The sequence below is a fragment of the Polistes canadensis genome, unplaced genomic scaffold (assembly GCF_001313835.1).
Source record: "Polistes canadensis isolate GaletaPanama2010 unplaced genomic scaffold, ASM131383v1 scaffold_18, whole genome shotgun sequence".
Lineage (NCBI taxonomy): Eukaryota > Metazoa > Arthropoda > Insecta > Hymenoptera > Vespidae > Polistes > Polistes canadensis.
The window spans coordinates 987,778-1,002,777 of NW_014569565.1; the positions used below are offsets into that span (position 1 = coordinate 987,778).

The window sequence follows — 15,000 nt, forward strand, 5'->3', positions numbered from 1 at the left end:
ATATATATATATATATATATTTTCAAGGATGTTATTCTTTTATAAGAACGATCGATAGAATTCCACTTTAGCTTTCTGTGTGTCTGTCGGAGAGCAACCGGTTTTCGAATTCAACTCAATTTCATCGGTAACGTTACGAAGTAGTTAACGAAACTTTATATCCTTGCGAAGTTACGTACCTTCGGACGGGATCAAAGAAAAAACGAAAAAGAAAAATAAAGAAAATATTAAGAAAAATAAAAAAATATATAAAAGATATAAGAGAAAGAACGATCGACAAATATTATAAATGTGGTGAGAAGAAAACTGCGTTTTGCTATGGTAGCAACAAAACAACTACACACAACATACTTACATACTTATATACTTACATATACATATATATATATATATAGAAATACAATACATTCTACTCTCTCGCGTCACGGTTAGGATCGCGGCTCGTTGAGTAAGTCAACGCTGTAATCATGGTAATTTAGTCTTCGCAAAGACAGTATTTATCTTTAATGATGGTTATACCTACACGTCGCAAGGTAATTCGTTCAAACTTCACCTTTACTTCCGTCTTATAAACCTTTTTTCCTTTTACCAATCCTCTAATCTTAGTATTATCATTGATCTTTTTATCGATAGATCTTATCATAAATGATATAGCTTTTTAATACTTTAATTGTTTTAGAATATATAGAATTTTTTTTTGAGGCGGGGATGAATAATTATTTAAACGTGCTTGTCTTTTTACTCTCACTTCTTTATATTTATATGTGTATGTGTGTGTATGGAATACTTTCTCACGTTTATTTAATTCTAATAAATAATGGTCGTGGTGTGGTTTCTTTTTACCATCAAACTCGAATCAACATAAGCACATGGGGGGTTCTTTGTTTTTCTGAATGAGGTTCACCGATCAATTTAACTAACCGCGTTCACGTTGTTTGACTATAGTGATCGGTCGGAAACAATCGTAGTAATCCAACATGATTAACTCGTTGATTAAAATACGCTCTATAGTAATAATATAAATATAATATTTATATTTAAATAAATTATAAAATGAATTTTTTCGAGACTTTTTTAATCCCCGTTATGATCAATTAACTGCCACAGATATGAGAGAGAAAGAGAAAAAAAGAAAAAAGAATTAAATTTAGAATATTTGAAAGTTTCCTGCCTGGATTTTCTTTCCAATTTTCTTTTTTTTTTTTTTTAATTAACCTCAATAAAGATTTTCTCCGAATAAATTCATCGTTAGATGAAATTATAAGTTGTTGGTGTTGTTAATAATCATAATCATGTTTTAACGTTATAGTTAATTAATTGTGATAAAAGTAACGGAAGAAAACTGTTTGAAAACAATGCGTAAGATAAAAGAGCCAAGTTCGTAACCTATTAACGATCATACGTGATCAAAATGATCGAAGGATCGATAGTTGCTAGGTCGAAAGGCCGGATTTACGATGATCGACGACGATCCACGATGACCTCAGCGTAATCGTCGGGAGTGCCTTCTTCTAACCGTTCCGTACGTGCATTTGTACTTTGATCATCGTAAAATCTAACCCCCTCTGCCACCCCCGCTCTCATATATTTCATAAGTTTGCCAAAGATTTCTCTATTGACGTTTACAATTTCTTCGGAAGCTTGGTTATGCATCAAAACAAAAACAAACAAACACAAAAATATTCTCCTTTTTTAATATTACATTTTTATATTGTAAATAATTTACCGTGTTAATTATATTGTTATGTTATTCCTTAAAAGAAAAAAAAACTTCTTCTTATATTTGTCTCCGCTAATTAATAAAAGTATCCCAAAATGAGAATAGAACGTTACAATTAAACGAAATGAAAAATTGTCTAGTGTGATATCGTTTAATCTCGAAAAAAAAAAGAAATGAGAAAATAACACTCACGAGAAAAGATTTTTCGTGTTGTTAAATATAACAGGACAGGTGTAGAGAGTAGTGTCTATTAACGCAATCATGGTAAAACTATATACAGTGGCACAAATGCTAGCTAGCGTGGGAATCTTATGACGTATTATACCGTGACTCCATTTGCCCTGACGATATTACCCACTTTAGTCTTTACTCGATGAAGAAGTTTGTTGTCCTTTTTGCTTTTGACGACACAACGGTGTACGAGATATAAGAAGAAAGAGAAGAGAATAATAATACGGATAAGACGTTTAGTATCGCACGAATCACATGGTTCCGTATTAGAAATCGGAATCGATCATTTGTTCAAGGAATTAAATTTTCATCTTCCTCATATTTCTTTGCACTTAATTTTCCATAACATCCCGTTGAATAAAAAGAACGCGATGAATTCTTATTCCACAAAAAAAAAAAAGAAAAATAAAAAAAACATAGGTAAGTCGCGTTATAAAAGAAAAAAGAAACACGAATATAATTTGAATATTTTTATAATCGTTGTTCGTTAAACATTAAAACGAAAACAGTATTTATTTAACATTCGTTATTTAATTTCAAAAGAAATTCGAAGGAATTTCAATAATTTCTCGTAAATTTCTACTATTCGTTATATAATATATGTTATAAATAAATATAAAAAATTGTCGACGACATCTATAGAAACAGATGGAATTTCTGCGAAACCCGAACCACCATCAAGCACGTCAGGTTTGTCCCGCAACTTTGTGCGTTTCTATGTCGATGGATTTACAAACTGGTCGGCATAGTAACCAAGTTTTTAACAAGGAATAAAGACAAAGTAACAATATTAAATATTATTACCACTAGATTTACGAAAACTGAACCAATTTGACTGATTTCACATATTTTTTTGCTACATATATATATAAAACTTAAATATTATCTTTTCAAAATATACACACACATGTGTGTTGATTTTTAATGCTATAATAAAAAATATACGTAAATATTAATTCCTTCCCTTCTACTCATCTTCTTCATTAAAACAATATTTGTAAGTTTTTATAAAATAGTTAACAAAACATTCGTAAATCTAGTGTTAATCGGTAAGATAGAAACAACTGGTTTTACCATCTACGATTTTATTCGATATCGGATACCGATGCCATACCATTCCATTCGCAAGTAGTAAACGGATATTCTATCGTTTAAATCGACGAATAGAAAAGATATTTGTAGCTTGTAGATCAAACGAGTTTAAAAGGGAGTCTCACAACAATCAACCATGGCGCTAGCCACGTAATAAGATAGTTCGAGTTTCGTATTAAGTAATAATAATGATAATAATAATAATAAAATCATGAAACATTCCAACGTGTCAACGGAATTCATTACGATCGGGTTTAACCACTCGAGGTGTTCATTTACCTTTTATATATATATATATCTTCTCTTTCGTGACTCTTCTTTATCTCGTTTTCCTCTTACCGCACCTCCCTCTCCACCAACCCCCGATCTTTACTTCATTCGGACGTGAGAAAAGAAGAGTCGAATTTTTACCACGGAAAGATGAAGTCTTTTTTAACCAATCATTTCATCTTTTTCTTCTTATTCTTCTTTCTTACAATTCATCTTACAATTAGACCGGAAACGATCGAAGAAAAATGGTACTGGTTCACGAAAAGGTAATTGGGAACTTCTCAATGATGAAAGAACACAATGATGTTTTTTTTAAACGATTATTAATAATTATAATTATATAACTTACTAATCGATGATAATATTTCTTTATAAAATCTTAGAAATTTTATGTTGTATCTTCTTCAACCTTTTTTACCACATGGTGTGTAAATAATGTATCCGTAAAGAATAACAAAAAAAAAAATAGAATGGAAAATAGAGATAAATAGAGAATTAAAGATTGTTTTACAAAATAATACGACGATAGAATAATAAAATGTGTAAATTAAAAATTACAATCATTTCACAGGACTGGTTATAATATACCCAGAGGTGCCTTTTACCAGGACCGTGAGAAAAATTAATCGTCCACTCATTTTTACCGTAGATCTATAGATCTCGAAAATTAGATACGATCGATACCTTTAATAAAGAAAGAGAGAGAAAGAGAGAGAGAGAGAGAGGGAGACAGTAAGATCTTGGTTTCAGTTCGTTAACGGATTAATCACTCGAATTAATGTACCAAGCTTGGCGGAAACTTCTCTTGGTCTCTCGGTTTCCGTTTCGCAATATTATTCTTTCGTATTCGCGTTTTCCTTCTCTCCCGTGCGTTCAATGATTCGCAACAAAGTTGAGAAATACGCGTAGACAATTTTTATATCTTTGTTAACTTCATTTCTTTTTTTTCTTTTTTTATTTTACCTTTTTTATTTCTCGATGAAATGATAATAATTATTTCAAAAGTAATATATATATATAATAATAATATAAGAGTAAATGATATAGTAATATATATAACGAAATATTACTATTTATATTTCGTCACCTTTAGTAATTATTTAAACTGCCTGCTGTCTTACAATTTAGACGCGCAGGCGTATTAGACTTAGAAAAATTCGGAAACGCTGATGACGGAGCAAAAGATATAGAAACGATTAAGAGTTTGCTAAACAGAGACGGTTAAAGTTTGAATTACGAAATCAGTAATAAGAAAATAAAACAAGAGTGGATATTAGCTGAAAATGTTGATTCTCTTATTTGCAGGTAATGTAATTAATGTACATAGTGTAGTTTTAAGTGTAATTTATATTTATACAATGTAAAGCAATTCAGAGATAATGTAGTTTAGTGTAAATAATATTAATAAAATAATCGATCCTCTTATTTGCAGAAATTCAAGGCAGTTATATATTTTCTAAAAAATATAAATCCTTATAAGAAAAGTATAAAAAATATACCTTATATATATATTAATAATTATTCTTTATATTAAATAGTTACTATTGAAATAATTATTTTCCAATAATCCGTATATATTTAAAAGGACGACCTTATGGGAAAAGTACAAGGTACGTGTAACGTTTGATTGTACCGTTAGGAAGTGTGTGTTGTTTAGGGCCGACTTATTAGGCATTAGCAACACATCGGAGACACGCGTCGCGTGTTCCAACTCATCTTGCCAATCGGAAAAGAAGCTTTTTGTTTTGTTTTCTTCTTTTTTTTTCCTTTTTTTTTTTTATGTTACCGACGTGACTCGTTGTTTCTAACGAACTACCGGATATACACTATGTTGTTCTTTGTTTCTTTGTTTGCAATTTCTTGTTTTTTTGTTTTTTATTATTATTTTTTTCCTACTTATAGAAATACAAATTAATAAGACCAAAATTTGTTGGTATAAGAAGAAATATTATTTCATTTAAATTTTTTTTTCATTTACTTATTATTATATAAAGAATAATCTATTATAATAATCTAATGTGTGTATGTGTGTGTCATATTTATAATCTTGCTATTTCTGATTTCTTAAAAACTGGAACCAATCATCTATTTTTCGATAGATGCAATATATAATTTTTTTATACGAATTTTTGTAAACGTATTCTTCAAGAATGTACATATCGTGTAAAAACAAATTTGGAAGCCAAAATACTTGTCAGTTTAATTTTCTATTGTCAATGAATTTTGACATCAAAGGAAGTTAAAGAAACCTAAGAAAATCGCGACTACAGTTTCCTTCCTTCTTAAATTCTCATAGGTTATTGTATACCACTCGAATAGCTGATAGCAATGTTGGTGGTGGTGGTGGTGGTAATAGTGGTGGGGGTTGATGGTGGTGGTTTCAATACATCCGCCTTTCCTTCGAAAACTGGTAGAAGCGGAGAAAGCGTATCATTTTGGGCCCGTTATGCCGGAGGCAACTCTTTCGGTTTCGAACGCGTTTCCGCTACGAAACGTGCGGTTTCCGGTGCGCAGCGCACCTACGACATCGAGTTCACACAACACACACCTCTTCTCTTTCCTGCAAATCGATATAACTCTCCGTCAGTTAGTAGTCGACTCTCGATCGGACCAGTCGTCGTTATAAACTATCCTAACTATCGATATTAATCGTCTCATATAATAAATCTATCGTTAATGGTATTCGAGTAATAAGTTTTTTTTAAAGAACAACAACAACAACTAAGGAATAACAACTGAAAATCGAATTCGTTTTTTTTTTTTTTTTCAAGAAAAACATACAAAAATATCGTCTTCCACCAATCGATTTAAATGATTTTATTTATTACGTTAAAGTGAAGTAAAACAACAATATATACCGTGCGCAAAGAAAGAAAAAGTGATTTTACAAATCGAAGACAATCGAATTTCTATCATCGGATCCGTCGTTGAAATTCTAATTGAACCCTTCTACCCCTTCATCCCTCCACCCACCCACCCATCCCAATAGACCAATCGAAATTCGCGACAATAATATCGTGAATACTTGGAATAATCGATCGGAATAAAAGAATTATCCGATAGCTGACGCACATTCCAAGGATATTCCCGATCGATCGATAGATCGATAAATCGATCAATCAATCACAACGTCTCGCCACAAATGCTTCGGTATGAATCGATCGTTGGTTTCTCACCGAGTATATTATCCTCGGAACGTTCCAACGTTCTAGATCATCACCAACACCACTATCACCACCACCACCACCACCGAGTCAAAGTTATGAAATACCGAAGGGCCAATGTACTACTGGGGGTTGCTTCGAAAAAAGGTTCGCGGCGTTTTGCATCCAAGTTACTTTCCTTTCTTTTACATTTTTTTCTTTTTCTTTCTCTTCGACCACTTTTTTTTTTTTATCTAGTCTTCTTATTGTCAGAACGTTCGGCGGACTTCTTTGTTCTCGAAGTGGGCGACGTCTCGAAAGCATTTCCCGATGAGATGCTAGTCAATATTCGAGCTTTCTTCGACGAGTAATTCTTTGTTCAAAGGGAACGTAAAAAAATGGTAAAGAAAGAAAGGGAAAGAGAGAGAGAGTGAGAGATACGTGTATGTACTAGATAGTTCTTTTAATGCCGAGAGATATATTTGTATCTTAATTTGTGTCGACTATTTTAATCTATTTTAACATTAATTTGATTTATTACATTTTATTTATTTTACTTATTTTATTTTTGTTGTTGTTATTATTATTTATTTTATTTATTTCTATTTATATTCGTTGGGTATACATTTTGCACACATATATATATATATTTATTTATGTATATATATGTATGTATGTATGTATATTAAATCCTTCGTCGGTAAAGTGAATTTTACTAACGCAACACTGGGTGGGTTTCCTTTTTCAAATATCGTTATTGTTATTTGTAAAAAAGAAATTTCTGAAGAAATGTTACTAATACTTTTTAGGACCTAGTAAAATATTCAGATAAACGAATTTATTTTCTTATTTATACAATTTACGATATTTAAAATATAAACTAGTTATATTCAAACATGCCACTGTGACTTAAATAAGATGTTTTCAATGAACAGGTTAATATAACCAATCAAAGTTTAAATATGACAAATTTTAACAATTATACAATATTTGAAAGAAACTGTAATTTTTCATAATTATGAATAAACGATTGAATGGTGTTTTTTTTATTCTCCTAAAGATACTTGGAATTAGAGAAATCGATGTAAATTTCCTTCAAGGAAATAGCCATTTCGATGAATTCAAAGTAGTTGTCCTTGAAAGTTATGAAGCAATAATTTCCTCATCGGGTTTTCTCCTACTCTGTATACCTATTAATATATATATATATATATTTCCTATATGATCTTCGTGTAACAAAGAATCAAGTAAAATTGTACAAAACGAAATAATGAATTAATTTGTTCGACGATTTCATTCTGTTACAGCACCCAGATCGTCAAGTGCAGGTACCAACAATCTACCACCTTTGACCTTCCATCAGGTGCACGGTGACAATATTCTACTTTGTAATGGCGGGACTATTGCAAGGAGGCACGAAAGTTTCTGCAAGGGAGTCACATTTAGTGCAAGACCAGTCCGAGTCGGTGAAAAGGTGAGAATCATGATGCAATAAATTGTCTCTATTATCGTTCTCAAGTATTACGTAAGATCTTTTTTCTATCGTAAGACAATAAAAATAGGTTCAACGAACTATTTCAATTGCAAACAACACCAACAACAACAACGAAAGTATGTCAATAATTGATAAATACATTCCATTTGATATTTATTATCTTCATTTCTTTTTCTTTTTTACAATCAATTTAAATTCGTATTACAAAAGAAGATTGCTAAAAAGGTCGTGAAAGAAATAAATATATTTAATTCGAATGATCTGTCGAAGGTGATAATAATAATTATTCGCAACTCTCGGGTTCGCGTAAAAACGAGTCTCGCATAACTTTGTTGTTTACCTCCTTCCCTTGTTTTTTAAATCCCGTTGTGGATCGTGAGAAATAGGTGACTATCGTTCCACTCGATAAAACGTCGTACATTTACATTCTCCATATTATAATATATATTTTTTTTCTTTCTTTTATCTATTAACAAGCGTACCCCGACCCTGAGGACACAACTATTTTACGTGGGTTGATCGTTTAGTCGTTGATCTAACAACACTGACACCGTCTTGGCTTATTCAAACTAATTCATCTATTCGGAAAATAGTAATAATTATACCTACGCATTGATTATGTAAAATATATGCGTGTGTTTGTGTGTGGCGCCCGGTATCTATCTACTGTTCTCCTATTTCTTTCTCCCTTTCTCTTTCTCTTTCTTTTTATTCCTGTCTCTATCTTGTTCTTTCATTTTCTACACGTGTATTGGTTCTTCTAACTCTTCGAAAGAGATTGGCAGAGCGTAGGCGAATAGGTCGAAGGTTTTACGTGTACTTATTTACTGATTTCACCGAATGGTTATTTCTCATTATCGATTTTTTTGCTAACTTATTTCTCATATATATTCATTTATTTCTATAATAACTTTGGAAATCTAAAAAATTCACAAAATGATTAGTGTATGTTATCGATCTGTGTTTTCATTTTGAAAATTATTATATTATAACATACATATTTTTTTAAAGGAGGGATAATATTATTCTAGTCTAGAAGAGAATTTCACCTTTTTTTTTAAATTCTTTTCGAAATTCTTAACTAAACTACCCACTCTTCCTTAACACTTGTCATAATTCTTGAATAATTAGTTTTAATTACAAGACGTCAAAGTATAAATTAAAAAAAAAAAACTTATATAAATAATGTGGGGGAGGAATTTAGTGTTGAAAATAATATAATATAAGTATCGATATTTCATAGGCTTAGTTTTTCGTAATAATCTTTTCCATGGTGGTCGTTCATTCCTTGTTAAAAAAAGAAAAAGAAAAAAATGTTCGTATAAATCTTACACAGTTGTATTTTACGGAAAGATACATATAAAATACAAGTTTGTGAAATAATGAGAATCGACTTGTCCGGTGGCCAAGGATACGCTTATTTTTTATTCTCTCCATAGTAAGTCGCGAGAAGGAGGAGGAGGAGGAGGAGAAGGGGGGTGGCACGATAGCGCGATAATTTCTTCGCAATTAGGTGCATCACGGAAGCGTGGCAGTTTAAAACTCTTATCCTCGTGGGATCTCTAACTGGGAATTCTACTGAATATAATAAGCGATTTCAAGCTTAACGTTGAAATTAGTTAATATTAATTAATACGGCTACGCGTTGTAAGGAAAAATCCTCGAAACAGAGAGAAACCGAGAGAAAGAGAGAGAGAAAGAGAAAACACCTTCTCGTCACGTAGATAACGTTTTATTAATTACCGAAACGAGAAAAGGAAACTATGAAAGCGCGGTAATAATGCTAAATAACTTTTCGCTCGCATTGTTTTTTCTGATTTAGAATGAATGTTTTTACGATGAAAATTTCTTTATCGAGAGATGATGATGATGATGATCGATCGATCGGTCGATGTTATTAAATTAATTAACAACAAAATTGACGGTGTCTTATTTCAAATATCTATTAGTTATCTATCGCAATCAATTATTGATATTAACGTTAAGAAAATTCATGTTAGTTACTGAAGAAATATACTTACAACCACACTACCTTTGCACGTAGATAATAAGATCAAACAAGCAAGAGAAATTTGATCACATTATTCTTGAAAAAAAAAAAAAAAATAAAGAAATGTTTTATTAAAAGATTTGTATATTACATTTTGTTTTAGGTATGCGTGAAGTTCTTGGAAATCTCGGATAATTGGAGTGGTGTTATACGTTTCGGATTTACCAGCAACGATCCTATCAACTTAAGAAGCGGTCTCCCAAGGTACGCTTGTCCCGACCTAACGAACAAGCCTGGCTACTGGGCCAAGGCATTAGCCGAGAGGTTCGCTGAACCGGACACGGTTCTCTTTTATTACGTCACATCCGCCGGAGACGTTCACTTCGGTGTTAATGGGGAAGAAAAAGGTTTATTCTTTACTGGCGTAGAAACTCGTAGCCCATTGTGGGCTATCATTGACGTATACGGGAATAGCACTGCCATCGAATTCGCCGATCCCAATCGACAACATTTTAATAATATCAGACGAGGTGCAGACCATAGTAACGAGGATAATGCGCAACACAGCAGGCACTCGGCGATGGACGATGCTAGCAATGCTGGTAGGGACGTCGAGAGAATCATCGTTCCGTCCATGCAAAGCATGTCGATCCATCATGAGCCTGACGTAGAACTACCTGGACTCAGGTTTCAACCAGCCGGTGTCATCTTTACCCCGTTACCTTTCCACCAGTAAGTAGAAAGATACTTAAACGTCTCACCGATCTATCTTATGTTAGACGATCAATTTTATGTTAGATCAATGTTAAAAGAGATTCGTTCCAAAGTGTTTCTTTCCTTTATCGAAAAAGACACGTTAAAGTCAAACAATAATATTACGTCTCATTCTATCTTCCTATTATACTATACTATAATAATACCACCTCCTGTGTTCGTCACTGAAGCGCACGCTAACCACTTCCTTGTCTTTCTTCATTTTTTTTCCAGTACCCGCGGCAGGAACATCCGCTTCAGTAACCAACAGTGCGTGGCAACGCGCACCGACACGGAATTCTGTCACGGCTACGCCTTCACGGGACGACCATTGCTACTAGGCGAAAGACTGGTCGTCCAGATCCTAGCGACGGAACCGATGTACGTCGGAGCACTCGCTTTGGGTCTGACCTCTTGCGATCCAGCACGCTTAACAGCCGAAGACCTGCCGGACGATAGCGATCTTTTGTTGGATCGTCCAGAATATTGGGTAGTTTCGAAGGACGTAGCTTCGAGTCCGCAGCCTGGCGACGAAATTGCCTTTACCGTAACTCATTATGGGGAAGTTCAAATGAGCAAGAACGGTAGTCCACCCAATGTAGTCATGCATGTTGATCAAAGTCTACAACTTTGGGCATTCGTAGATGTCTATGGTAGCACGCAACGCGTCAGAATGCTCGCGAGCAGGCCCACCTCTCCGCCAAGGCAACGCCAAAGCAATCCTTCTCCAGCGACGATCCTTCAGCAACAACAACAACAACAACAACAACAGCCACAACATTCGAACCATAGTAACGCAGCTACCGAACTTTCGAGATTCTCCGAAATGGTTCAGTTCAAGCCAACCGTTGGCGGTGGCACGGTACTAGTCGTGAATCTCCCACCTCAAGGTAGTTATCCAGCACCGCCACCACCTACACCTCAACCAATCTACGCGTCAGCCGCACACAGGAACCCACCAGCAACGGTGTCACACTTACCAGCGTCTTCGGCAGCACCTGTACCTCATCCTGGATCTTCCAGACAATCCTCGCCACCGCTCACTGGCACTATGACCAGCACAGGTTCCTCGACTTACGTTGATCCTGTGACTTATCAAAGTCTAGACGGTACATTAACGTCGCAAGCATCCTCTCATCTTCAACAATGGAGCGAAGGTCTTCAACCAACGCCAGGTCAACCAAGCGAGTGTTCCATTTGCTACGAGAGGAGTATCGACAGTGTCCTATACATGTGCGGCCACATGTGCATGTGTTATCCTTGCGCCATTCAACAGTGGCGTGGCAAAGGTGGCGGTCACTGTCCCCTATGTCGTGCACCCATCAAGGATGTTATTCGTATTTATAGGTCCTGAACGCCGGCACCACGTCGATGTCGTGCTAAAGACAGGTCCAGAAACTGAAAAGGCAAGCTACGGCTACGGACACGACGATGATATTCGCATATCGCGGTTGTTCTCGTCTTATTGAGATCAGGGATTTGGCCACGTTGATCTTGGAAGATGATCTTCCTCTTCCGTGATCGGCATTAAACGCGTGGTCTTCTTTTACGTCTTTTCCTACTGCCGATAGTGTGCGTACTACTACTACTACTACTACTACAACTACTACTACTACTACTATTACTACTATTACTATTACTACTACTACTACTACAACTACTACTTTGATTTTATCTCGATTGCACTGGGACGAGAAAGAAAAAAATAGAGAGAGAGAGAGAGAGACAGACAGACAGACAGAAAGATAAAAACAAAGATAAAAAGAGGATTATAACAATAGAGGTTGTTCCGAAATGCTAATAATGACAAATAAAACTAAAGAAATGAGATGTATATGAGAAATTTCAAATATCGGTATATATAATGGGGACAAACAAAAATATCAATTAATAAAAAACGTCAAACACAGAGAGACGTGTGTGACGCTTTCCTGTCAAACCTAAGGAAATGTGTGCTTCCACATAACGCGATCACTGCCGTCGTCATTATCGAATCAACGAGGCGAGAACGCGAGATTCATTATGCTGCTGCTACTGCTCTCCTGCTGCTTTTTTTTTTCTTTTGGAAGAAAAAAAAAATATAAAGAGTTAACAATACACGCGGAGAAGAGAGAGAGAGAGAGAGAGAGAGAGAAAGATATTGACAGTCCTTTTTCTGTGACTTGTGTTAATCATTTGCTTCTCCCTTGTTGTGTCAACGACGTGTGTTAATCCGATTCGTATCGGAAATTCTCTTTCTCTCCGCGGGCATAATAATATTATTCGGTACCACTCTTACAGCAGAATTTGTTAAAGTGCAAACAAAGTATATGCGTTTTGCTTGTATCTTTGAACAGAACAAAAAAGGAGAATGATAAGTAAAAGAGGAAATAATAAGCGAAAATGTTTCTCCATTTAGTGGCTACTTTTAGTGTTATTTAGCGAATGTCATTAGTTATATACCGCTGATTACTCTAATTATTATTATTATTAAGTGTATAATTAATTAATTATTATTATTATTATTATTATTATTATTATTATTATTATTATTATTATTATTATTATTAGATAACGTACGTCATTATTCATTCTATCGCTATTACCACTGCTATTATTTCTATTCTTCTGTTATAAACGTTATTCTTACTTTTCTTATTAAACCATCTTTATGGATCATCGATATATTATAATATCCCTTGCTTTGAAGTAGCGTATCTTAGCGATCTATTTTTTTTTTTTCTATCGTGGCTGTCATTAGGATCGTCATTGATGTAACGTTAGTAAACATCATCATGACGTTGTAGTAGTTCTTTATTGTTTTTTTTTCTTTTTTTTTTTATTTTATTTTATTTGTTCTATTTACATATTATATAATCATTGTCAGTGTTCTATTTTACGTGTCGAACTAAACGAGGGTATCTTTTCTCATATTGAATTTCAAATCCGATTGAAAGAATATCGTAAAAATAAATATAAAAAGTGAAAAGGTAAAGAAGAAGATTACTCCGATAGATTCGACTCGTTCGTTTAAGCGTCCTTAATAATTATTTTTCTTTTTTTTTTTTGTTGTTTCCCCATTTTTATCATGGTCATTACGATAGATTAACCAAAGAGACATCAACGTGCTCGACGTCATCCCCTATTATTATTTTATTGTATTACTAATGATTACTTTTTACTCTTACTTTTGTTTTTTTTTCTTTTTTCTTCTGAAACAATAAAAAAAAACGTATTCGGTATACTCCAGAGGGACAACTCAATTTAATTCGCTTTCTTTTTTTTTTGTATTTCTGTCATGTGAATCGATCATTCATTTATTAAACTGTCTCTTGAGAATTCAATTCTCCATTCCTCTTTCTCTTTCTCTTTATCTTTATCTTTCTCCTCTCTCTTTCTTTCTTTCTTTCTTTCTTTCTTTCTTTCTTTCAGTCTTTCTCTCTTTTTCTCGTGGAATAACAATAATCGATAAAATTTCGTAGAAGTCATTCGATTATTTCCATCCCATTTTTAATATAATCTCTGTGAATTAATTTATAATAATGTACGAAAAAAACCACACAATCTTGTACTACTATCATGTGAAAAGAAGACAGTAAAGATAAAGAAGATGAAAAATAAAATAAAATAAAATAAAATAAAATAAAATAAACTAAAATACAAAAATAAAATACAAAATAAAATAAAATTGCGACGGAAGTTGAAACGATCGTTGTGAATATAATACAAAAAAAAGAAAAAAAAAAAGAGGAAAAAAAGAAATTCGATTCAAGTTCCGTCGTGTCACGACGGCGTATCCCCATGTTGTAAAAGAACACTTTATTTTCATATATATAATCTCGGGGAAGGGGGAAGCGTTCGGGAACTGACGATGACGATAACGATAACGATAACGATAAAAATAACAATGATTATGATGATAATTATGATGATGATGATGATGATGATGATAATGATGATGATGAAGATGATTATGATTACAATGATAATGATGATTGTGATGATGAAGATGATAATGATGATTATGATGATGTTTATGATGATTATGATAACGATAAAAAAAAATAGAAAAAAGCCAGTGTGTTATCTTCTTTTTCTTAACCGGTCCTCGATGGACTTAGCCAGGAATGATTATCGAATATTGTAATATTCTACTTTTAACGAAATAACGAGCATTTTCGAGGCCGTGCCTTAAAAACAAACCGAAGCTCGTGCTCATTAAAACTTATTTCCTTTTCTTTTTTTTCTTTTTTATTTCATTTTTTTTTTGTTTTTATACAATATACATAATATATTATATATTTACACACACACACACACACACACA

The 15,000-nt window shown here is 33.4% G+C and overlaps 1 protein-coding gene across 4 annotated transcripts in view; it reads left to right on the forward strand.

Moving 5' to 3' along the window:
* The window catches only part of LOC106793756 (protein neuralized), an 80,648-nt gene extending 67,472 nt beyond the window's left edge, over nucleotides 1-13,176 (forward strand). For 3 of the 4 annotated variants that reach the window (XM_014760936.1, XM_014760933.1, XM_014760935.1), the window contains exons 2-4: nucleotides 7,764-7,930; nucleotides 10,105-10,673; nucleotides 10,929-13,176. In XM_014760936.1, the coding sequence (XP_014616422.1) occupies nucleotides 7,764-7,930; nucleotides 10,105-10,673; nucleotides 10,929-12,048 (1,856 nt within the window). In that variant the 3' untranslated portion in view covers nucleotides 12,049-13,176. Of the gene's footprint in view, nucleotides 1-6,424; nucleotides 6,625-7,763; nucleotides 7,931-10,104; nucleotides 10,674-10,928 lie in introns of those variants that run through there. The other variant, XM_014760934.1, reaches the window with a different exon arrangement.
* The last annotated feature ends 1,824 nt before the right edge of the window (nucleotides 13,177-15,000 follow it).